This window comes from Chelonia mydas, chromosome 15, assembly GCF_015237465.2.
Source record: "Chelonia mydas isolate rCheMyd1 chromosome 15, rCheMyd1.pri.v2, whole genome shotgun sequence".
Classification (NCBI taxonomy): domain Eukaryota; kingdom Metazoa; phylum Chordata; order Testudines; family Cheloniidae; genus Chelonia; species Chelonia mydas.
In genome coordinates this window covers 12,999,670-13,026,452 of record NC_057856.1, presented here as the reverse complement: position 1 = coordinate 13,026,452, position 26,783 = coordinate 12,999,670, and the positions used below count along the sequence as shown (strand labels likewise).

Here is a 26,783-nt window from a genome sequence, read left to right as displayed (position 1 = left end):
AGTTATTGGGGTAACCGGTTTTATGAATGAATGTTGTTTCATTCATAAAACTTTGCTTATGAAGTTATATTAATAAAGTGAACAATGAAAAACAATTTCATTGATCAGTTCTACAACATGGGTAGAAGCTTGACACTAATTCTCAGTTTTCTACTGAAGATGAATGGGGAGGGGAGGAAATAATCAAACCCCAGAAAGACATGGAATGCATTCATCCACGCAGAACGTCATACCCCCTCCTGATTTAAAAAAAAAATGTGCTGTAGAAAACTGGTCCTCCTCCTGGTGCCCTTCTCAGTGTCTTGTCTTCACCGTGCCTGGTTATGATCAGCAGTATGATCGTAGATAGAATAGATAGGTATGCATTAGTTCTGATGCACTTAAGTCAGTTTCTCTACTATGTTTCTTCCGGGTCTGTTTCTCAAGCAAAGTGTAATAGTCCTGTGGTTTTGCTGCTAGGCAATCATCTGCATGACATTAAAATACACGTGGCCCCATAGACCTTGACAAGTATTACTGCTAGTGGGATCATGCACACCTGCTTTGCGTGTAAGTTGGCATCAGTGGCTGATATAGAAGTGTCACAACTCTTGTCTTCACACTAAAAACTAAATATTTTCAAAACAGGTAATCCTTCACACCTATTATAATTCTTCCTCAGTTATTTTTGATACTATTCCAGCTTCCTTGACTTCAATAAAATGTCATATAAATTTCAGCCTCTCTCAAGAGGGCAACAGTGGAATTGCAGTGGGGGAAGGATATAGTGATAAGGCCAGGATTCTTTTTTGTATACTGTGGGAGATTTTTTGTTTTAAGACAGTCTCCTTAACCCCACTTTCACCATCAAAGAAAGTTATCAAGATTATGTTCACCTGCTAACATCTCTGTTTGTTTCATTGGAGAACGGGATCTGATTTTCTCTATCTCGAGAATCACTAAGAGAGCCCTTCACCAGTTTACATTTGGAAAGATTTCTTATCAGCCATTAAGATGAGAAACTTCTTTCAAGTAAAACCTTAAATCACTTTGAAACTAATGGAGCTATCAGATTAGTACCAGTACAGGATAATGCCATGTGCTGATGCATTATTACCCCTACTTTGCACACATGCACATTAATGAGCAGTGGGTGAACCTCGGGGAGGGTAGCACCTAGCCCGGCCTGCCCTTTCTGCCTTAGGCCCCTCCTCGCCCGCTGAAGCCCAGAGTGGGCCCCCAGCCCCAGACCTCCCGAGTGCCAGGCAGGTGGCGTGCCCCCTCCCAGAGCACCAGGCGGGCAGCACGGCCCCCACCCAGCCCCAGAGCTCCAGGCAGCGCCCTCCCCACCCCAACCCTGGAGCTCAGGACAGCTTCCAGTACCCCAGAGCGCCAGGTGGAGTCCTTAGCCCCAGGATGGCCCCCATTAGCCCCAGCCTGGGGCCCTGGACACGAGGGAAGAGCCCCCTGCAGCACAGTGCCGGGAAGCAGAAGTGGGCCTGGGGGCAGAGCCATGCAGGGCTGTTTGGGGAGGCTCTGCCCCCCCCCAGCCTTTAATACTCACTGCCCATGTGCACATATCTACTAAAGTTCAGATTTATTACAAAAAACTATTGCCCTGTAAAGTAACCAACCGTTGGATGGAATACCTAAATCCTTTCCAACTCACGCACCCATAGTTTTCCATTATACACTAACAATTGGAATCTTGGTTTTGTTCATGCCCAAGCACTCTGTCAGCTTCAGTCAGGACAGTGGCTGCAATATTTAAGTGAAACATATGTTCTACAGTGCTGGCCACGTACACATGAAATATGTTTTTGCTTATGCCACCATTGGGTGCCAACATCCTCCTTAGAATGCAACCCTGGCAGTCTTAGGCTGCCAAGAAAAAGTATTAGACAGACCTTGAAATTTTACATGAATGAACAACTTGAAAAACAATGGGCCAAATATATTCCTGGTTGACTTCAGATTTAGTAGGTATGAATTTGGCCTTTTATACATGCATGGATTATGTCAGTCAAATCTCTGTCCCCGCCCTACACACCCATTCATCTGCAATTAAAAACCTTACTATATTCAGCTTTCACAGTGGTTTCCTTCAAGCTCCAATTAAGTGTTATATGGGAATCTGTCAGTGACTCCCCTTTCATGTACCTTTCTCTTTCTGTTTCTTCTTGCCTCACCATCTGTTTTCTCCTTTACCTCTTGTATGTCCCCAAATCTTGCCTTTTCCTTCTCTCTGACCTTTCTATTCATGCACTCCTTTTCCCACCAGTCATATAAGCTGCGTGTCTCCTACAGTCCATTTACTAATTTAGTCCCTACCTGTCCTCTTTTTTTGTCACTCCTCCATTCTCATTCCTCTCTCTGTGCTCACTACCTATATAAATGTAAGGGTTTTTTTATTACTAATAGTGTGCCTGGATTTTTTAATATTTGGATAACTTTGACTGTCAATAGCATCTTCAGTTGTCTATACTAGTTTCAGAATTTAGGACATTATGTATGCAGGAAATTTGTCTTCTGTGTACAGAATCTCATAAATTAGGTGCGTTATGAGTTTTTACATCCTCTAAACCATCAGAAACTGGACATTGCTAGAGGCACAATAGATCTTATCTGATCCAGTATGGCAATTATGATGTAAAAACAGCTTTTTTAAAATTAATTGGCAGTGAGATTTTAACCATATCCATTAAATACTGCGACTTATTAAATATACGCACTAATAACGCAGAAGTGACTTTAGAAGTTATACTACACAAAGTATAAATAGGTCCAAGAGTGCTCTCCAGTACTGAATTTTAAATGTATTAAATATTACAGATATTCTGGTACAAATTCACTCCAGATTTTGTCAGTGGAGTTCAACCCCTGCTTCTCACATCATTGTAGCAAATCTGTAGACACCTAGGACACCATGGTCCCTTAGAACATTGGCAGCAAAGATAGAACTTTGATCTTCTTGCTCCAAAAGCACAGGCCCTACTGCATGAACTGGGCATAAATCTCCTTTTACTTTAGTGGTTTAGGGCCTATGAGACCGACAGTTGAGCAGCTTGGAGTCTCTCTAGCCAGTTCATTACCACTTAATCTGAATTAATGAAGATTATTAAGAACACAAAGGTAGTCTGTAGCATTAAAGACCAGAATATCTATTGGTATGGAATGTGGGAGGGGTTTTATTTTATTTAAGATGTCTTTCCCTTCCTTGGTGAATTTAAATCACTCTTCCACCTCTTGGTTACGTAACTAGTAGCAATGCTTCAGATTCTTAGTTGTGCCCTTGGATGAGAGCCCAGCTGTTAGTACTGATATTTTATCCTCCGTATTAAGGTCCAAAGGCAAGAGTGCTTCCAGATCAGTCATTTCAAGCTGGACTTCAGCATTATTCGCTCGCTGCCACAATTGATAATCACTTAGAATAAGCACATTTTTATTATTTTACAAATATAAATACTCTCTTATCTCCTCATTTCTTTTGCTCTCTTTCATAGCCTTACACACAGTATTTTCTTTTAATAATTTGGGGATTTGAAGCTCAATTCTTCTCAAAGCACTAACTATCTGCTAGATTAAACCCAGAGTTTGCCAGCAATTCTTTTTAATTGAAAGAGCTTCTTTCTATTCATAGGAGTTTGGAACATTCCTGAATTTCATCCTGTTTAATAATAAAGTTCCGCTGAGTATATTATGCTTAAGGAGCTTTCTATACAAAGCAGCTCAATTAGAGCACTATAACTGTGAATATGAATAAGTACTCCAGGTGGTGCTTTGATAAATGAACTGTAAAGTATGGAAGATAAATACTCACCTGGGGGAAGATTTTATTGTTATGGTTAATATATATGTGCACAAGAGAGATGCTATTTTTTTGCATTATGCAGGTGACCACAATACTTCCAGTTTCCATTCAATAAGGTTACACATATGAGCTCAGTAGGCCATATTTTCTCACCATCTTTCCTTTTTTTAATGTAGTCCGTAGGGGAAACGCCAACAACCCCAAAGCATATAAAGGACAATAAAGAGAGCTTCTTTCCAGCAACTCCAGCAACACTGCCTCCTACACCAGTAAATCCAGACACTGTGACTTCTGAAAACCTCCTAAAACTGAACGACCTTCATTCCAAACCCAAGCCAGCATCCTCTTCCTCCTCTTCCTCTTCCTCCGCGTCTTCTTCAGTGCCCCCACCGCACACATCACACAAGGACATCGAGCCACACCAACGCCAGAGTGCAGAGACTGCTCCCAGCATGTCTTACATTGCGCATGGTAAGTCTGCGCCTAATAAAATGTCTTAACAGTCTCTAGTTGACTTGCCGAAGGGCACATAGTAAGTCAGTGGCAGAATTCTGCCACAAGTCACATTTTTTAATCACTAGACCATATGCAAAAGAACACAAGAGGCCACACAAACTGAGATTTGTCTCTGGTTCTGAAAGGGATGTATATATTACTAGAACTGATCGAAGAGTTGTCCTCAGTGTGTATGTAAAATATAAAAGTGCTATAGCTTATTGAAAAGGAGGGTTTCTAACTCTGCTGTGATATAAAATAGATATTTACTTTTTCAATAGTTGACTTAAAGAAATAGTGATGGTTTAAAATTGCTTCAAAGTTTGAAAAGTTAGACATAATACCAGTGGAGATGGATTAGTTGGCAATGTGTATGTGAAGTAGTCAAAGGGGCATGATTAATGTAACTTATTATATGGGTCTCACTGCCACGTGTTTGTGTGTATGTGTGTATAGAAATCCCAAACTTGTACAGTGCTGTACTAATAACTTTTTTGTAGGGTAGCATCATCTTTATGCCACAGAGAAGGTATTTTATAAGATATTTATTCATCAGATATGCTATTGGTATAAATATTTCTGCTCTGGAAAATGGAGGGTTGACTTAGTTACAATGAGCCATGGTAACTACAGAATGATAGTTGTATGAGGCAGAATAAACAGTGGCTGAGAGGACTGGAATGTTAGAATTACAATATTTGTAGCCCTAATGTAGTTAGATGAGGACACAGGGTGCAGATAAGAAGGTTAAAGATGCAAAATACATACAGTTTAGAGTCCCTGGTTGGCATGAGAACATGACTTATTTGGGGCCATTTTATATAGTTGGTCCTAGACAGACAACCAAGATGAGAGAATTTAATGAGTCTTATCACCTTTGCATTTTTGGCCAGAGGCCAGCCACAGCATGGCCAGTAGGCAAAGGGAGTGTGATGGGCTCGCACCCTCAGTATTACTAACCTCCACAGAGGGCATGAAGTAAGGCTGGACCAGCCCGAGCCTGCTCTGTACTGGCCAGCAGAGCCTAGCTGTGCTCATGTGTGGAAGCGTAATGATGCACCCACTTAAAAGATGGCAGAATTCTTGCTGAAGTGTACGCTACGGAGCTCCAGGAGGAATTCTGTCTGAACCAACCACAATTCTTCCTGTGGCTTCTGTTAACAGCCTAGCCCCTTCCAGCTATACAGATACCCGCAATGTGGGACTGTGCCTTAAAGGCATAATCTGGCCCTGAAGGTTTGTGACTTTTATATGAAATCTATACAGTGCAACCTCAATGATCCAAAATTATCATCTGAAACAAGATCATGTCATTTGATGTCTGTTAATTATATTGAAAATTCCCACAATTATCTGAAATTCTTTAGTCCTCTCTTGCACTCAGATAATCAAAATTGTAGTTAATCAAAAAACTGTAGAGCAGGGTTGAACAAATTTTTTGGCCGGAGGGCCACATCAGGGAATAGAAATTGTACGGCGGGCCATGAATGCTCACAAAATTGGGGTTGGGGTGTGGGAGGGGGGGAGGAGGGCTCTGATTGGGGGTGTGTGCTCTGGGGTGGGGCTGGGGAATGAGATGTTTGGGGTGTAGGAGGATGCTGTGGGATGGGATGTAGGGGTTTGGAGAGCAGGAGGGGAATCAGGACTGGGGCAGGGGGTTGGAGCGTGGGCAGAGGCTCAGGGGTGCAGGCTCCAAGTGACGCTTACCTCAAGCGGCTCCCGGAAGCAGTGGCATGTCCCTTCTCCAGCTCCTACGCATGGAGCGGCCCCCGACCCTGCTAGAGCGCCGGAGTGGAGCCATGCAGCTGCTTCCAGGAGCTCATTATGGGGCCCCCAACCCTGCGCCCCGGAGTGGGGCCATGCCCCAGCGCCCCAGCTGAAGTGCCAGAATGGGGCCATGCCGCATGGTGCGGCCCCTGACCCGGTGCCCCGGCTGGAGCGCCGGAACCTGCTCCCCAGCGGGAACTCACGAGCTGGCTTAAAAGGTTCGCCGGCCAAGTTTGCCCACCCCATTGTAGAGTATGAATGTTTCACAAATGAATATTTACATTATGGGCATAATGGTCAAAAGTGCCTAAATTCTTTTTTTAGAAGTGACTTGGCCCCTGTATGTCTAAAGAAAATAATCAAACTATTTTCAGATAATATTAAAAGCCAGAGAGAAATCTACACAAGCCTGGTATGTTTACTGTTAAGAATGAAACCTCATATATCCATCCAGGCACTGTAGAATGGAGCAAATCAGAATAGTGTTAAGGTAGTGCCAAGCTATTGGAGGTATCATCATCAATACTTTATGAGCTAGTCTCAAACTGGTTTGTTTGAAACAAATTTTGCTTTGTGACTGAGTATCTTTGTATAGTTTATGCGCACACACCTACTGTACGTGATTTTTTTTCCTTATGTAATCAGCCTTGGCAGCTAAATGCAGATAATCTTCTGAATACATCAGCAACAAAGAGCAAACCAGGGAGAAATCAATTTTCCCAACGAGCTAATCTCTCAGAGAGTACAGGATTAAATTGAAATTTTACATCCGCCACTAATAGTCAATTTATAATCACCTCACATTCCTTCTCCACAAATCCTGTGGTGGGGAGGGAGAAAATGTTGCAGTCAGATTTGTCCAGATATGGAATTATATGGTATTATCATGGGATGTCTTTCCAGGCTTGTTCAGCAGGGAATAATTCAGGTCCATCCCTGGAGGAGGAAAAGAATGAAGCCTCTGCCTTTTAAAGTTGTTGTGATCTCACTGAGCAGAGAGGTAGGAATGACAATGCAGGTTAGCGCTCCCGTGTGCCATTGCTTTACACATAAAACTCATAAGCATTTCTGATCTACTTTCCTCTCTCTAATTTTCCAAGCCATCCTGCAGTGGCAGGAACATTTATTTTAATCTTTTGACTCTCTAGGCCTTTTAGGGATTTGTGAGGCTTCTGATGGCTTCTTTCATGGTTTCTGTACATCTTCCGGTGGTGGGAGGAGGGTGGGTTAGCTACCAAAATTATTGCCCTGAAGTCTCCTGTCTGAAGATCAAGAGGCTTTCTCTGTACATCTCTCATTTCAGTGCTGAGTGCATGTATCATTTCTGGCTGTCTGTATCTCAGACCCACCTGACAAGTCGTTTCTCTAGCTGAGAGAGACACCAATTACTGTCCTTTGCTTCTTTTTTCTTTCTACTCCTCCCTCTAGCCACACCCCCACTTTTTAAAGAATGATTGCTAAATTCATAAGTTTTACCCTTTCTTTTTTCCTCTTTTCCTCCGTTATTTCTCCTTGTCTATGTAAAGTCTCTCCTCTGCCTCATTTTCCAAGTAATCTTTTTATTCTTCATCCTTTTTCCTTCCTGCCTTTCCTTTTAATTGCCACTTTCATACCCCCACCATGTCTGTTTGTCCATCTCGGAGGATTCCCTGTCCCCAAGTATTAACTACTGTAATTCTTCATGACTTCATAAAGGAATTACACAACCATTTTCCAAGCAGTGTTGGTGTTCTGCCAGTCATTCCCCATGTCAACATTTTAATGAGATCTTGCGACTGGTATACAGCAACTAGTACAGAAACTACAGGACGATGAAGTCCAATGACCAGGTGCTAATGACAGCATGGAAACTTCCAACATTTAGGTATAAATTCACATATGGCTGCCAGCCTTTTTAGCTTGGCATAGAATTGACTCCGGGGAGAGCTGTAAAATATGTCAAGTAGGATAAACCCTCTCCAGCTCTGTCACACAATTCCAGTAACTGTACTATTCTATCGCTCTGAAAATCTTACTAGTATGGTTGGTTTTTTCCCCAGATGATCTCCCTTTTTTTTCCCATTTCTTAATCCAGTGATAATTATTAGAAGGAGTGGTCAGGAAAACACTAACATGGATTCAGGCAAGGAGGTGCAAGGGAGGATTTCCATATCTGGATTTATTCAGAAGTGAGGATGACTTTGCTTGAAGCCAGTATTGCGCTTGATCTGCACGTAAAATGAACGGAGGGGGAAATGGGATCCTGTCCTGCTAAATAAATGCTGAGATTTTTAAAGGGCATTAAAATGTAAGGTTAAGATTTTAACTGGTGAAAATCTGCTGTTTTATTATGATTCTTTTGACATGCCTTCTGCCCTCCCTGTCTGTCCCCTCATCTCACCCTGCCCCCAACACACATCCACACCCCTTCCCAGGAGCAGGAGATCACTGACAATTGTGTTCTGGTCTCCATTCCTTCACAAAGGAGTCACAGTGCAGTATATGGAGGAGAGCTGGGTCCCCCTGGTGAGACTAGAGCAGAATGCACTAAGGACTTTAAGATTTAATTACGTGCCTTCAGTTGCCTTATTTTTACCTCTACCTTAGTTACTGCCTGTTATGGTGATAGTACTCAGTGGTACAGATCATTATCGCTTTTGACTTCCAAATACATGAAATTGTTTTAGTTTGCCATGATGCATTCTTCCTGAAACTTGTAAATGACCCCTTTACTCACATGCAAAACAGATTTTTATGAAATATTGAAGCTGTGCCATAACCCTTCCAAAACTAGGAAATTCAGAGTTAAGACAAATACTCCACCCTTAGTTCTTTCTGTAGTGTCTAAGTATTGCAACATACATACTGTATAAATATCCTTCTTTGATCCCAGATATTTGGGCCCAGTTTAATCCCAGATATGTAGTGGTCATTCTGAAAGTACCTAAGCTTTATATCTGTTGAAATATAGTAAATGAGATGCAGCGATGGTTGAAGAAGGCTGCGTAGGGCCCGGGAGGTTGAGTGACAATATGATGATAACTATAGAGAAGGAACTGGCACTAGATTTGATTCAGCATGAGAAATAATTGGCAGTGTCATGGGGTCACCCACCACTCTGGCACCATCTGCTGGGCGTTTCAGGAATTAGCTCAGTCCCAGCAGGTGCACCCTCATGTGGTGGTTGCTCTTCCCTCCCTGCTTCCACCTGCAGACCCATTACGGCTCCTTTCTCTTGGCATCTGCTTCATGGCACAGCCAGGCGGTGTCACCATCCGGTTCCCCTTCTGGGGTGGGGGGAAGGGGCACGGGCCTGCCCACTATTCTGGGCCCCGGCCCAGGGACCCTGCAAACAGAAACTTCCTGCTGCCTCTTCCTTCCAGCTCACTGTCTCTATTCCCTGGGCCACTTTCCCATAGCCTCAGTTCCTTCTGCTCCTGCCTCTGGCTCCAGCTCCTTTGCTCTCTTCCGAGGGCCTTGAGCCTGTAAATCCTGGCAGCCTGCCAGGAAGCCAGGCTTCTCCTTGCAGCAGACTCTCTCACTCTGGTCTGCTGATCCAGCCTTATGGGCTGGCTGGGCCCTGATCAGCTGGTCGAGCCTTCACCCTAATTGTCTGCAGCCTCTGCCCTAATTGGCTGTTTCCCCTGCAACCACACCTTTGGTTGCCTGCCACTCAGCCTCGCTAGGCTGATTTTAATCCTCGGGGAGCCAGTGCGGGTCGGGCGTCCCGTCACAGGCAGGAATAGTAATCTCAAGAGCAGAAGCTCAAAATAAAGGTGGTTGTAGGATGGGAGGTCTTTGACACATGTTAATACAGCATTTAATATGGCAGGGTGTGGAATTTTGCTGCCTCACTTCAGAGACATAGCAGGATCATGCTAAGATGGTTTCACTTATATCTCTGAGACAATACCCAGAGAGTCACAATGGGCACTTGCTCTTCCATCTCCAGAGTTCTCAGAGGGATCCCACCTCCATTTTTCATGTCTTTTTTTCAATCCAAATCTATATAAAGCAACAAGGAGAGATTGTGAAACAGCATGGACTAAAATGCCAGATGTTTACAGAAGACACCCAGCTCTATATCTCCTTCACATCAGATACAAATAGCACAGTCTCCCAGCTGTCCTCAACTTGGTTGAGTTCAGCAATTGGATGCACAGCAGCTGATTGAATCTGAAGCCTGAAAAGACTGAGGTGATGCAAATAGAGTGGGAAGTACTTCAGAGAACTCACCAACTCTCTTAACCTTACCTTCCATTGAGGGCATCTGCCTTCATATTAATACAGTACACAGTGTAAGTGTTCACTTTGACTCCTCACTGTTTCTGAATACCTGAATAGCTACAGCCACCCAAAATCCCCTTTTTCCATCTATGGCTGATTAGATGGCACCCCCTTCTGTTTTGTTTGGACTTAGCCACAGTGATCCACAGCGACTTCTGGGTTTGCTTATTGTAATTTTCTGTAACCAGGGACAAAATGCCAACCTTTGTAAAAGCTACTTTTAGTTCAGAGCATAGCAGTCCATCTGCTCTCCAACACAGAATGCCAAGATCACATGACCCCATTTCTCATTCTCTTCTCTGAATGCTGAATTAAAGTCAAGGTTTCAGTCCTTGTTTCAAAGCCATCCTTGGGACAGGACCAAGTTAACCTGGGGACTTCCTAACCCTGTGTGATCAATGATCTGCATCGACAGCTATGTTCCACTGGAAAATGGAACTGTCAGACCTAAGAATGGTACCTGGTTGCAAAGAAGATGGGGCTTTCTTAGTGACTGGCCAAAAAACTGAAACTTGCTCCTTGTCTTCCCTCTGAGTGAAATGCAAAACCTAAGCCTTCCCACAGCATCATGTTTTTAAAAAAATCATTTTTCTTGCATGCCTTCTGGTTTTTAGGGACTTTTTTTCCTTTATTTCTTTTTTTAAAATGTGATGTTATTTTGGGTAAGCTCTACAAAAGAGATGGGTTTGGCATTTCATTCTGAAGCTGCTGAGGTTCATGGTTAACAAGATCTCTTCCAGGAGTGAGTTTCAGCTTTGTAGGCAATCCCATCTTAAATCTTTCTATTTTTATAACTCCTTATGTCTTTTTCTTTGTTGTCTTGTTCCCCTCACTCACTTCCATTTTCCATCTCTCCCTCCCTTATTTCCCTTTTTTCTCTTGACCGTTTCCTGTTTTTTCTGAGCTTTCGTCTCCATTTTTCACAAGATTTTCTGAAATAGGGCAAGCACTGTGGTATCTGTTAGTTGTATACTCCAGGGTGAGATTTTACAGTAGATGGATTTGCTAGCAGGAATAAATCAGGCAGCTTCTGAGCCAGTCACAAGTAGTCTGTGTTTACTCTTTCTAATCTCTTGCTGTAGCCACCTCCTAAGCTTGGCCTTGGTATACTCACTTCCCCTTGTCTCATCCATTAAGATCCATGCCTTTCATGTAGGTTTTTTTCTTCTCTTCACCACAGGTGCACTCTGAGAACAACCTCACTTTTGAATGTCAGTGGGGTTTTTCCTGTTTGTGAAGGATCTCTTAATTCCCTCTTGCCTGACATTCAGACAGCACAAACTGATCACCTGATTCGCAAAAAGAAAAGGAGTACTTGTGGCACCTTAGAGACTAACCAATTTATTTGAGCATAAGCTTTTGTGAGCTACAGCTCACTTCATCGGATGCATTCAGTGGAAAATACAGTTAGGAGATTTATATACACACAGAACATGAAAAAATGGGTGTTTATCATGCACACTGTAAGGAGAGTGAGCTTAAGATGAGCTATTACCAGCAGGAGAGTGGGGGGTGGGGGAGAAAACCTTTTTATGGCTGACTTAGAACAACGCTTCCTCAGCTCTCGTCCCCTAATGCCCCTACTCTACTTGCGCTATATTGATGACATCTTCATCATCTGGACCCATGGAAAAGAAGCCCTTGAGGAATTCCACTATGATTTCAACAATTTCCATCCCACCATCAATCTCAGCCTGGACCAATCCACACAAGAGATCCACTTCCTGGACACTACGGTGCTAATAAGCGATGGTTACATAAACACCACCCTATACCGGAAACCTACTGACCGCTATTCCTACCTACATGCCTCCAGCTTTCACCCAGACAAGACCACACGATCCATTGTCTACAGCTAAGCTCTGTGATACAACCACATTTGCTCCAACCCCTCAGACAGAGACAAACACCTACAAGATCTCTATCAAGCATTCTTATAACTACAATACCCACCTGCTGAAGTGAAGAAACAGATTGACAGAGCCAGAAGAGTATCCAGAAGTCACCTACTACAGGACAGGCCCAACAAAGAAAATAACGCCACTAGCCATCACCTTCAGCCCCCAACTAAAACCTCTCCAACGCATCATCAAGGATCTACAACCTATCCTGAAGGACGATCCATCACTCTCACAAATCTTGTGAGACAGGCCAGTCCTTGCCTACAGACAGCCCCCCCACCTGAAGCAAATACTCACCAGCAACCACACACCACACAACAGAGCCACTAACCCAGGAACCTATCCTTGCAACAAAGCCCATTGCCAACTGTGTCCACATATCTATTCAGGGGACACCATCATAGGGCCTAATCACATCAGCCACACTATCAGAGCCTCGTTCACCTGCACATCTACCAATGTGATATATGCCATCATGTGCCAGCAATGCCCCATGTATATTGGTCAAACTGGACAGTCTCTACGTAAAAGAATAAATGGACACAAATCACATGTCAAGAATTTTAACATTCATAAACCAGTCGGAGAACACTTCAATCTCTCTGGTCACTCGATTTCTGACCTAAAAGTGGCTATTCTTCAACAAAAAAACTTCAAAAACAGACTCCAACGAGAGACTGCTGAATTGGAATTAATTTGCAAATTGGATACAATTAACTTAGGCTTGAATAGAGACTGGGAGTGGTTGAGTCATTACACAAAGTAAAACTATTTCCCCTTGTTTATTCCCTCCCCCCCCCCCCCCCCCCCCCCCCGTTCCTCAGACGTTCTTGTTAACTGCTGGAAATGGCCCTGATTATCCCTGCAAAAGGTTTCTCCCCCGCCCCCCACTCTCCTGCTGGTAATAGCTCATCTTAAGTGATCACTCTCCTTACAGTGTGCATGATAAACACCCATTTTTTCATGTTCTGTGTGTATATAAATCGCCTCACTGTATTTTCCACTGAATACATCCGATGAAGTGAGCTGTAGCTCACGAAAGCTTATGCTCAAATAAATTGGTTAGTCTCTAAGGTGCCACAAGTACTCCTTTTCTTTTTGCGAATACAGACTAACACGGCTGCTACTCTGAAACCTGATCACTTGATTGGATATGTTCTCTCCCTCCTCCTCCTCCTCACGATATACCTATTTGGAGTACAGCAAGTTTGAGTTAGCCAGCTAGCACGATACGTTAATGCCAAAAACATTTCAGTCCATATAGTGGCTTTACTGCCTTTCTTTTTCTGATAGCTACCATTTGAATTCCACTTGTATTTAAAGCAACAAAGATAGACGTACAGTATACTAAATTGTGATGATAGATATTGGGATGTTTCTTGCTGAGACAGGGTGATGATCTAAGAGGAGTGGGTAGTGAGACATTTCATATGGACTTTTGACTGTACATACATTTCAGATTTATACTATGGGCTAAATTTTCCGTTGTTGGCCACCTCTTTTTTGTGTGCAAAATTGCAAACATGCAAATACACTAATCTTTGCATGCACCCTTTAAATGGTGTAACACCCTTGTTAATTGAAATGTTAGTAATTGCACCCAAAAAATCCATTGAGGTCAATGGTGTTTTTGAGTGCAAATGCTAACTCTTACATGCACATTGCTGTTATACTGTTGCAAACAAAATAACAACTGTGCACATGCAAGTGATAGAAATTTTAGTAGGCATGATCACCTGCAAGTGCGCCTCTTAACCCTAGTGAAGGCTGAATAGAGGCCTAGCTGAAAATCTACTCCACAGCTATTGCATAACTTATTTATACAATGCTTTTTTTAACCACTCACCGATCTAATGGTAGCTTTCACTAACCTCTACTGTGTTTAATTGGCTCGGGGGACAAGAAAGGATTAAATATTGTGAGAGAAGGGAGAGACTTGTGGCTTTTTCCAGGCAGCTATTACATTCAAAGAACATAACGGCCATTCTGGGTCAGACCAAGTGGCCAATGCCAGGTGCCCCAGAGGGAATGAACAGAACAGATATTCATCAAGTGATCCATCCCCTATCGCCCAATTCCAGCTTCTGGCAAATAGAGGCTAAGGACACCATCCCTGCCCATCCTGGCTAATAGCCATTGAGGGACCTATCCAACAGATTAACATACATCAAATTCATCAGCAATGGACTACAAATGAAAAACTGCTGCTGTACTCTAGTAGAGCTGAGTACAATGTTGTTCTCTCCAAGTTATTAGCTACTGCCGAGTCAAGTCAAGTTTTAGTTAAGACACTAAAATCAATTAGCTTACTGTTTTTTAAATGGTTTTGTAAAGAAATCATGGAACTGGACACCAAACTTTGTCTTCAACAAATATTTAAAAACAGATTTAAAAGTTTAATAAAAGAAAAGGGATTTGGGGAACAAAACGTTCTTTTTTAGGATTTCCCCTTCCCCCATGTGCATCTGAGTTTCTAAGTATTCAGAGACCTAGATATAGATACTCTCACCTTCCATTAGCGTGCAATATTCTCTTCATGATGGTATCTGAGCATCTTTCATTCAGTCAGATCACAGAACTTTGTTCCAAAACTTTTTACCTTGTTCCAGGTTTCTCCAAAAGGAATTTTTATCACTGTGGCTTTGTGCTTCATTGTTGGATCTAGTTTCTTGCACGCTGCACCTCCGTTCAGATACTCATTACTTGTCATTCTGGTCACCGTCTGTGCACTGATCTCCGTCACAGTGGTTTTAAGCCCTCTTTTTGCTTCCACACACAACATTTTTTTTCTCTTCATCTGTTCCAATATAACTTTCTCCACTCTGTGTATTTAAGTGGGTCTTCATGCTAAAGACCTAGACTCCTAGAGATACAAAAGCCCTATTAAGTCATCTAATCCATTTCCCTGCAGGTACAATATTGTTCCCTTTAGAGAAGCAGCATAGACTAAACTAAGCACAATACCGTCAGCCAGAAATACCAAAATGCTAATCCTACCTCTGTGACTTATTTGCTGTCTGGTCTTGGACATGTTCCTTTACTCTCTGTGGAGCACTTAACTCTTTTCCCTTTTATAGGCATGGAGCTCTCCTCTCCTCTCCTCTCTTCAGGCTGAGGGTAGGCAGGATGCAAAAAGATTTTCTATAGTGTCCACATCCTTAAACACTAGCACAGCTCTTTGAAGGCTCACTGAGCACTTCCAAAAAAAAAAAAAAAAAAAAAAAGGTGGTGGGGGGGAAGAGGTGGAAATGGGGGCATGGAGTTCAGAGCAGAGGCTTTGTCCCCATGTCTATGCCCCGTCTGAAAAATAGGGATAGCAATACTTACCTACCTTGCATGGTGAATTAGGGTTTGATTCTGTAACCCTTTGCTCGAGCTGAGAGTAGTACTTGCATGCAATTAAACCCATTGAGGTCACTGAGACTAATTATGTGAGTGCTATTCAGTACAAGCAAAGATTGCAGAATTGGGTCTTCACTGTGTCTAAAGTGTTTTTATGATATAAAAGTACTAAAGGACTACTTAATAGTATTATAGTTTCTAGTGTTTCCTTTCATAACACAATACTTGAAGGGTTTTTTGTATTATCTACTTAAGCATTTGATACTCTTGGCCATGGGGTTTCTCCCAGTCATGCCTTTTGGAAACCCAGGTATGAATCTGTTTTGGAGTTCGAGTTCAGAGCTCAGCTCTTTCATCTTTCCTATGATGAGATGATATTTTGCTCTTTCTCTCCCTCTCTTTTAGTCCTTAATATGCCTTTATGTGTGTATATATTAAAAATTGCCTCCTTGAACAGCTGGAAAGCATTTGCTTAAGGTGTTAGTCTCATTATCCAGATTGTTTTGTCAGTTTTTGTGAATAAATAAAGGCAGGTGTTTGATTCTGATTAACATTATAATGTTGGTCTCTTGTAATACCTGACGGTACAAGGAAATCAAATGACACTGTACAGAGCACAAGGAGAGCAGAGCAGCAGTTTATCACTTACAGCTCCTCTGCTTGTAAACTTTCTGTGCATCTGTAAAATGCAGGGAGAATATTTGCCATTTTTTCATTGTATACATGTTAGATTAGCAAAATAATGTGTCGTATTTGTATATATGATGCTCACTGGAAGTGTATAATATATATATCTAGAGTTGTGTATATATGTATGTAATGAGTTCTCTGTATAAAGAGAGGCAGTGAGAGAGAATATTAACTATAATGAAGTCATGAACCCAGGCGCCCGCTATAGGCATCTGCAAACACTGGTTACCCTGGCAACAAGTGGAAAGAGGTTGGAGAGGAAAGCTGGAGTAGGTTGTTGCACTGAATTGTTTTCAGCTTGTTTCCTCCTCACTAAAGCAGGGAGATGTTGAAAGGTATGATGTGCCTCTTTCTATTGTGTATGTTATATTATGTATAATAGAGCGCTGTTGGGAAGGGGTACGCTAAAATTTTATCTTATTCAGCTCCATTTTGCTCAGACAGACATGAACTTTTCTATTTAAATATTAACATAAATGTTCTGTGTTGCAAATCTGTGTTTTCCCATTGTGCTTACAGTTCGCAAGTTGCACTACAGTGTTCAAGTGCCAAATAAATCTCTGTACTGTATCTGTCCCATCTTTTGCCCAGGGACGGGTGGCTATTGCATCTCCTCTTAATGTCTTCAAAAACTGATTTTATTTTGAAGCTGGGTTTATAGAACTAACGTTTGAAAATCTACCAGGCTTGTACCAGTACTGTGTGATATAGAAAGATCTAGTTGAACAGGACTAAAAATGAGCTTCTGAACACCTCTAGACGGTGCTGTATCGATTTCCTTGTGCTGTTGTGCTGATGCAGAATATTGTAGCTCATGACTTAGTGGAGTCCTTACCTCCCTGGGGAAAGTTTTTATAAGAAGAACTAGGACATTATGTTCGTCGGGGCTGTAACAGTGTCTTCCACAAAGGCAAGTACCGGGATATTTTCTTCAGAATCTGTTTTAGGTGGATAGGAGAAAATTGAATTGCGTGTGTGTCTTTTTTTGTTTATCCTACAGTCTCTTGCTTTTTCTGTCTGTTCAAGGAGAAGAAATGTAGTGAATAACTCCACATTATATTGAAGTATCATTGGTACAAATTATGACAGGGACATTTGTATATGTATGTGTATACACCTGTGTGCAGTGAGACCACAGGTTAAGTGAATTGTTTTTAGTATTTTGTTGGTAAATTCAGTTTTTAAACTTAGAAAAAAAGATGTCTCTCTCAAGTAACCATGGCACAAAACATCATAGTCACAAGAGAATAAAGAATCTCAGCCAATATAGGGGCATAATTCAGTCACTGGGCATTTAACACCTCTGAGAGTCGAGTTATTGATTGATTAACTTGACATTGGCTCCTTGTTCTGGTTGTCTGGAGCATTCATTACAATATTATATCAGAAATCGCTGTTTCCAGAAAGGTCTCAATAAAAATTCATATTTAGAGTTATCAGATTTATGTCTTTTCATTTGTATTCTCTTAAGAGTGAAAGGGAGCTGACAAATTAAATCTAATTTTATTCAAGTGAAATCTGATCTTATTCTGTAAAACTAGATATACAAGACAAATTCAAAAGAAATTAATAAAGCAGATTATTGAATATAGGACAGGTACACTGATAGACTATGTATATTTCAAGCTAGCACCATTAGGCTAAAATTTGATTGCTCAGAAGACCCAATCAATCAGGTCACGTGACACAATCTAGTTAGACTCAAAACATAGCAAATCAGTCCAAACAATGAAATACCTTATAATCAAACAAAGCAAATAATCAGCATTAAAGGATAAGTATTCAGTCATTAAGCAATAACACAAATCACAGCTCTTAATGTGAATGAGTGGTAAACTTAAATTAGTTGCTGACTTATTAAGCCCCTGATATGGCTTAGCAGTCAGTTACATGTGATTTCTTCTTAGGATACAGTTTAGTTACAAGATTTACAGCACACTCATATTTAGTATTTTATCTAATGAAAGGAACAGTAGATGGCAAACCTAGGTGAATAAAGACCACTTTATGCTTATCCCAAATTTTTAAAATCTGTCATCTGAGATGTTGCAGCAGCAAGGTGGGATTTGATAGCCTGTCTGTTGTACAGTATAATCCCCCAAAATTGTCATTGTTCTCCTGCTTCTCTTTTGGGAGGCTGGGCTGTTCCTTCCTCTCTGCCTCAGAGTCAGAAGAATTTTTTTTGCAATCATTTGATTCTGGAAGTCTACAGTGTCTAGTCCACAGCTTATCCTCAGAGGCCAGCAGCATAGAGGGCATTCGTCCTGTCTTCAGTCCACTTCAGGGCTGTTGTTCTTTTGGTACACAGCCTCTGGTACTCTTGCTTATTGTTAAACCACACTTACATCTGGTGTAGAGAGAATCCAAGTTAGGAAGTTTGGGAAATAGTAACACAGATGTCTCTCTAACATAGACTCTGTTTCTTAAACTAAAAAAGCTGAATTGTGTTTCTTCAGGATCCCTGTAGCTTAAACACTCCATTTTGGTATTGTTTCAGGTTCTTCTTATCTGTTCACACAAAGCATATTTATATTTGACTGTTATCAAATATATTTTTGTTATCTTTGTTATAGGATATATGTTACTTTTGTTATAATGTTATATGCGCTGCCATACAGGATAAGGTACAGAAGAAGAGCTCTGTGTAGCTCAAATGCTTGTCCGTCTCACACCAACAGCAGTTGGTCCAATAAAAGATATTACCTCACCCACCTTATCTCTCTAATATCCTGGGACCAACAACACTGCACAGAGTACGATGCAGGAAGGAATATGGAGTAGAATGCTGAAATGAGTGAACATATTCCTCTTTTTCAGACCTTTCTGCTTTATGGTTGACGATGAGTGGAGCATCACAGAATCATTCTGACTGTGTTTCACCTGATATCTGAACATTCATATGATGGAATTGTTATAGAATTTTCTGCCTGCAAACTCGTTGATTCTCAGGCTTATACAGACTAGCAGGCATAAGTTTAGGTGACATTTCTTTTTTTCACCAATTAGCATTTGCAAGTGCAATAATTTCATCACCACCCGGCTTGATAAACTTATTCTCACAAACTGTGTTCAAGAAATTTAGGAAATGTAACTCCTTAAAGAATTCTACCTAGATACGGAATCCCAGGTTAGCTAGGTATTCCTTTTAATAGAGTTGGCAGGTTGTTCTTCAGCCATAAAACCTTCCTTTCAAACTCCTGCTGCAAAGGCAAGAATCAAGCAGCAGAACCTCAGTGTAACAGATTGTGAGATCTTAGCTACATTGAATGGAGATGGAAAAGTGATTTTCTCATTGCAAAAATACAGTTTTCTCCATAAATGTGGCAAGTTGAAATATATGTTCCTTGGATAGTAACCATTATCAGTTAGTGAATCTAAGAAAGCTCACAGCTAGCTATTTCAGCCTGTCCTTTCCAGAAAGGACTATGATCAGGGTCTCATGATAGTCAGTGAAAATTATACTACTCATGTCAAACATGCAGTCCTGGCCTTGGAATCTATATTTACATTCAGTAAAATATTTTTCTAATATAAATTAGCGTGGGGGTTGGGTAGAGAGAAAGAGAGTGTGCAAACCAGTAAACACTATAAGGATTTGAGCTGTACGTGTATATACTTTTGAATGCCAGACTCTGGGAATTTCACAATGCGTTGATGTAAAAAAACGCATTAGTAAAACTACAGTAGATATGTCATAGATTCGTAGATTCATAGATATTAAGGTCAGAAGGGACCATTATGATCATCTAGTCTGACCTCATGCACAACGCAGGCCACAGAATCTCTCTCACCCACCCACTCCTGCAAAAAACCTCTCACCTATGTCTGAGCTATTGAAGTCCTCAAATCATGGTTTAAAGACTTCAGGGAGCAGAGAATCCTCCAGCAAGTGCCCCGTGCCCCATGCTACAGAGGAAGGCGAAAAACCTTCAGGGCCTTTTCCAATCTGCCCTGGAGGAAAATTCCTTCCCGACCCCAAATATGGCAATCTGCTAAACCCTGAGCATATGGGCAAGATTGACCATGTCGCTAAAGGTTGAGCATTTAACTATAATTCCTCGTCTCCAAATAGGATAAGCCAAGCTGCTGCTTCCACTGTGTCTAGATACTCATAATAAATAACCTTATAGCTTGCTTTAAGGAGGTTTTTAATATAGTATGTATCTTTTGTCACCAATAATCAGATACAAATCTCTTGGATCAGTGCTGGCATGGCACTCCAGCCAACTATTATACCTCTGAATTGTCTGTGTAACGGTGCTTATGACAGGAGTTCCAATCCCCAGGTCTCAGAGGTTGGTGATCCCATATACACGTTTAGGGAATTCACTTGGCACATGGATGTGCCTTTGCGTATGCGAGAATTATTTATCACACAGTGTTCCATCCAACTTTTAAAAATGCTATGTTTTTAAAGGCTTCATGAAAATCTGTGCTTTAATTGATGGTACCAAGTGTCAGAATTGTAATATTGCCACTTCAAATTCCCAGTATTTAATTTTCAATCATGGTGTTGTTGAATAGTGGCAGAGTAATGAAATGCCCACCAGTTATAAGATACACACAAAATAATTAGAATTAAGAAAGGGATCAGAAAAATCTCTTAATCTGTGAATTATCTTTTGTTAATGAAGAGGAGGAGGAGCTGGAAGGACCTTTGGAAGGGCTTGGATTTCAGCAGCAAGAGTCCCGACTTTGCCAACAGATGAAAATGGCTACCGTTGCTCCGTCAGCTGAGGCTGCACGATGGCAAGTCGAATCAGTGACCAGCACAAGCTCAGGACATATCTGTACCCAAGGTAAGAATGTTCCGTGCTCCATAGAAGCCGAATGGTCTTTCTTTTGGTTTCATTTCTGAAAGTTTGTTTTAATGAGAATAAATCCATCTGTAGCAATCTTGTACACACCAGGGGCTATGCTTTCCCCAGCCTTCTCTCCATGCCTTCAGTCTTCCAGATTTTATGGACATTCATGGCAATGGCCCAGCTTCCTGGAGAAGTACCTTATAATTCTTCAGTGGTAATTCTCTTTGGCATATGACTTGCATGCTGAATACCCTTGGCAGCATAGCCAAACACAAAGCACCATTGTACCTGGCCCTTACTCTGTAGTCTGTACTGCTTTTAAAATAATAGTCAGTTTAAAAAATAAAAAGCTTACTGAGGTCACCTAAGATCTGCAGTATACCAAATCCAGAGGAGCTAACATGTCCAATCCTTTTGTCACTGCATCAGTTAGGCACTTTCCTAACAGGATTCCTCCACTGTCCCAGATAAATCGGATACAGTTTGAAAGCAAAATCGGAAATTCACATTTATTACCTTTATTTTTTCCATGACTCTTCTCTTCTAATTAAACAGCTGGAGTACCTGCCTTGTGGAAAAAAGATTTTCAGCAAAATTCAAAGAGAGATTGGACATTTATGTGGATAACAAGAATATTCATAGTTATAACAGTTAATGCTTTTTTAAAAAAAAGGTTTTGGAAGGAATATAAAGCCTCGTGCTTCAGGGTTTAAGCCTGTCTCTCTAACTGGTAGGGATTGGGGTAGGGACTGACTTCTTGTTCTGTGTTTGTACAGCACTGAGCACTTTGGAGTCCTGGTCCATGATTAGGGCTCCTAGGTGCTATAGTAATACAAATATAAATAATAAGATGATACCTACATGGGAAGCAGATTATCCTGCGTTTGCCTATTGTAGTGTTTCTTGCACCTTCCTCTGAAGCATCTGGCACTGTCCACACTTGGAGACAGGATACTATGCTATAGAAGGACCTCAGGTCTGATTGAGAGTGGCAGATCTGATGATCCTCTGCAGTATTAAGGAGACACCAAATTCAGTTTTACATCATTTTATAGGTGATGATGTGTCTGCTTTCCTGGCAGGCATTCGTAAGTGGAGTTCCATTTGGCTCTGATTAAATAGCCCTGCCTAATCCCAATAAAACTGCCCAGTCTTTACAGGTTTCTAGAGCTGAAAGTGTTTAGTTTGAAGAGCAGGAGGTTGGAGTACCTCTTGTTATTGTACCCCTTACAGAGGCTCACATCGTGGGATCAGACTTGCATAATTTGATTTTATTGGTTGGTTGTTTTTGGTGGAGTGTTTTTTGTCATCGTTCCATATAGAACGAGTAGCAGTATGGCTGAGAAATCTCTATTGGTCTCCCTCCTCTCTATGGACTAAATCGGTCAGCTAAGAGACAATGTCTTGTACTGATCATTATTACAGAAATATTATTTTTAATTTGTATTACTGTAGCTCCTAGAAGTTCTAATCATAGATCAGGGCCCCACAGTGCCTAAGTGCTGTGCAAGGACACAACAAAAAGATAGTTTGTACTCCAAAGAGCTTACAGTCTAAGTGTAAGAGAAGACAACAGCTGGATACAGACAAGACAGATGGGGAGAGTACAAAGAAACAATGAGACAGGAAGATAATGTAGCTGTGCAGATGTTTACAGAGAGCTCCTCCTAAGCAGAAGAGGCAAAATGGAATAAGGTGCTTGTTTGAACAAGCAGACAATGGATGCTGGCACCACTGGCTGATTTGAGGTGGGAGTCAACACCTCAACAGTGAATGAGAGATGATAGGTTGCACAGGGAGACTATGGGAGTGGTCTTGACAGGCAGCTTAAGTTTGATGCAATAGAGAAGAAGGAGACTGTGGAGGGCTTCAAAGAAAGGAATGACATGATCAAAGTGATGGTCTAGGACAGGGGTGGGCAAACATTTTGGCCCGAGGGCCACATTGGCTTTGCGAAACTGTATGGAGGGCCGGGTAGGGAAGACTGTGCCTCCCCAAAGAGCCTGGTCCCCGCCCCCTATCTGCCCCCTCCCACTTCCCGCCCCCCTCAGAACCCCTGACCTATCCAACACTCCTTGTCCCCTGACTACCCACTCCCAGGACCCCGGCCCCTAACCACCCTCCAGGATCCCAGCCCCTATCCAACCCCCCCTTCTCCCTGTCCCCTGACTGCCCCGACCCCTATCCACACCCCCACCCCCAGACAGGCAGCCCTGGAACTCCCATGCCTATCCAACCCCTCCTGCTCCCTCTCCTCTGACTGCCCCAACCCCTATCCACACCCCCGCCCCTAACTGCCCCCGAGGACCCCACCCCCTATCCAACCTCCCTGTCCACTGACTACCCCGACCCCTATTCACACCCCTGCCCCCAGACAGGCCCCCCCGGGACTCCTACACCTATCCAACCCCCCCTGTCCCCTGACTGCCCCCCCCGAACCTCCGCTCCCTGTCCCCTGACTGCCCCCTGGGACCCCTTGCCCCTTATCCAACCCCCTCCTTACCATGCTGCTCAGAACAGCAAAGCCCCGCCGCCTGGCCAGATCCAGCCATGCGGCCAGAGCACTGGTAGTGCATCGCGCTGAGGCTGCAGGGGAGGGGGGAACAGTAGGGGAGGGGCCAGGGGTGAGCCTCCCTGGCTGGGAGTTCAGGGGCTGGGCAGGATGGCCCGCGGGCCCTAGTTTGCCCACCTCTCGTCTAGGAAAACTAATTTTGCAGTGGCATTTTGAATGGATGTGAGTAAGGCAAGATTATGTTTGCCAAGTATTGTACTTGTCAAGGAAAGCTTGAGATATTGTGTGTCTCAAGAAATGTCACTGCCTTTTTGCTGTTACCTAGAGCATGAACTGCAGAATCCTGAATCGGTTTCTAGCACTTTGCATCTCCTCCTGCTCTTCCATTTCCTTTTCCATTTCTGAGTCTTCATACAAAAATCTTTGCAGTGAAATATATGACTGGCTCAGATGATTTTTTTTTAACTAAGATATTGTTTTCTCTCCTGTGACATATGTAAGCATGGAAAACCCCTGAAATTCTCTTCCTGATTCTTTTCTCCTCAGCCTCCGGTTCCAAGCCAGAAGTCAGTTCCAATTCACAGTCCTTGGGAAGCCAGCAGAACAAGGCAGACAGCACCAGAGTAAAAACCCGCATTCTGCCCACTATGCCAAAGCTTTTTATCCCTTCATCTATCACCAAATTCCCACCTGAGATCACTGTCACCCCACCAACACCAACCTTACTTTCTCCAAAGGGCAGCATTTCAGAAGAGACAAAGCAAAAATTAAAGGTAATTCAAGAAAAAGGTCATGTTTGGGTTTTACCTTAATTCTCCCTTTAAAATGAGATTTTTCATGTCATTGGAACAACTTCTCCTGTCCCCAGCTCATCACAGGATATGAGGTATGATGGTATGAGGCCCTAGCTGCTCCCAAGTGGAGTTACTTTAAGGATTAGTGAAGTGTAGGCTGTAGGTGAGCTCATAGATATCATGGTCCCAGTGCTTGCAGGAGTTCATAGCGACTGCAGTCCTAGCAGTAGTCATGAAAAAGGACGAAGTAGAAATGCAGTCTGATTGGGATATCCCAGCTGTTCCAGTCTGTGTCTTATTATAGAGAGAACTTCAGGAGTACTGGCTGGGAGGAAGCTTACTGATGATTCAGTATTATGGAGCCGCAAGCTGGGACACACACGGTTTTACAAATAAGGAGACTCATAAATGTTGAGGAATAGCAGACATTTGTCTTTGCGCCCTGTGATCGTGGGTTTATTCTAACTATTCAGCAATATATTTCTCTTTTTTCTTTTTTCTTTGGGTCAGTCTGCTATTTTGTCTGCTCAGTCTGCAGCAAATGTAAAGAAGGAGAGTCTTTGTCAGCCAGCATTGGAGATCTTAGAAACCTCAAGCCAAGAGTCCTCACTGGAGAGTGATACTGATGAAGATGACGACTACATGGACATATAAATAGATTGCAGTGGTCATCACCAACAACACCAACCATATAACCATTCTTCTGTTGCCAGCATCTCTGCCAGACAGTACATCTTGCTCTTCGTTGGCATTGTCCTCCAATTAATCTTCATCAGCATTTTGTCATTCACCTCCATTATCTTCACCACCATCACTGCCTCTGTATTGCCTTCAAAAACTTCTCCATTCTACCCATCATGGTGCTTGATGGAAAGAATGATTGGTCACCAGCCAGTTAATTTATCTGGACCAAAACACCACCCTTAAACTCCAGTAAAGCCAGTCTTGTGAGCTGCAGGCATTTCTTTCTACTTGCTCTTGCTTCTCCAAACCAGATCCTTGGGAGCCATTCCAGTGGCTTTTTCTTTAAACCTTCCCTTTAGCTGTCTTTTAGCATTTCTCCCTAGTTGACTTTTCCTCCAATAATTTAGCAGCCCGGGCTCCTGCTCTGTGTTTCCAGCAACTCCAGCAAAGATGAGTGGAGGGAAGAAGTTGGCAAACCAGCAAAGGTTTCTCCTGCCATCACTGATTTCCTATGCCTTCTGGAGAGAATTGGTGAGTGTTTGGCTTCTTGGCACAGCCACAGGACATGTCAGAAGTTGGCTGGATGACAGATAACCAGGAAGTTGGGTTTCCAATGTGGGCAGAAGTTTTGTCCCTCCCAAATTGTGCTCATTTCACCCTTAAGTGTTAAGTCTAATAAAATATTATTTACCTGAATGTTGGCTCAAAGAACTGGACTGAAGACACACCTTCCAGCATTGTCTTATGGTCCCTTCTCTTCTAATTCCCTTGGACAAGCATTTTGGGCCAGGGGCTAGATGATATTTTTATGGTGGTATTGGGGAATGTTATAGATTTCAATACCATTTCAGTCTGTTTTTTACAGAATGACACGAAAAGGTGTTTTTTATCTATCTGAAGAGGGATTGCTCACAGTTATTTATATGGGAAAATAATGGTAACAAACAGCATCTTTTTCTACTGAATGTTAACTTTGTAAAATAATGAATGCAAACCATGCAAAAAATATATACATGCCACATATATAATATGCATACAGCTTGCCATGTTAGATTGCTCTTTGTGTTTGGGGGGAGGTGTGTTTTTGTGCAGTGCGGAGCTTTGTATAAACATTTTTTCTAATAAAGTTAAAATGTACTCACGGTTGCCTCTCTTAACTGCTAGTTGGAAAGAGCAGGACATCTGTTCATCCTCCCATGATTCTGGAAACAGGTGCCCTTTGTGGTAAGAGGAGGGATGCGGGGGGGGATCCATTATTTTGTATATACTGGCCACAAATCCATCTTAAATACAACTGGTCTCACATCTCCATCTCCTCAAGAACTGACCAAGGCCAGTTCAGACAATGTTGCCAAACATGCAGCCACAGGAAGCCCTGCTACAAAATCCATTCTAAATTTTTTTCATGACATATCTGGGGTATTATTATTTGTATTATTGTAACACCGAAGAGCCCTCTTCATGGGCCAGGACCCCATTGTGCTGGACGTTGTACAAACACAGAACAAAAAGACAGTCCCTTCCTCAGAGAGCATACAGTCCACTCTTTGAACACTGATGGATAACATAAGGGAAGAGAAGATAGCCCAGTGATGACAATGGCCATATTGAAAGAGTATTTGACTGTACAAACCTGAAATTCATACACTATCATAGCAATCACTTTTTCTCGTTAGGAGGAAGAACTTGTTTTTAACATGAATCCTGAACAGATATGAGCCCAGGTCAAAACAGAAA

The 26,783-nt window shown here is 42.3% G+C and overlaps 1 protein-coding gene across 19 annotated transcripts in view; it reads left to right on the top strand.

Annotated features, from left to right (window-relative positions):
• The window catches only part of CABIN1 (calcineurin binding protein 1), a 212,816-nt gene extending 186,628 nt beyond the window's left edge, over positions 1–26,188 (top strand). For 18 of the 19 annotated variants that reach the window (XM_043529061.1, XM_043529059.1, XM_043529056.1 and 15 more), the window contains 4 exons: positions 3,967–4,261; positions 20,886–21,050; positions 24,115–24,341; positions 24,873–26,188. In XM_043529061.1, the coding sequence (XP_043384996.1) occupies positions 3,967–4,261; positions 20,886–21,050; positions 24,115–24,341; positions 24,873–25,016 (831 nt within the window). In that variant the 3' untranslated portion in view covers positions 25,017–26,188. Of the gene's footprint in view, positions 1–3,966; positions 4,262–6,955; positions 7,053–20,885; positions 21,051–24,114; positions 24,342–24,872 lie in introns of those variants that run through there. The other variant, XR_006285947.1, reaches the window with a different exon arrangement.
• Positions 26,189–26,783: the final 595 nt, after the last annotated feature.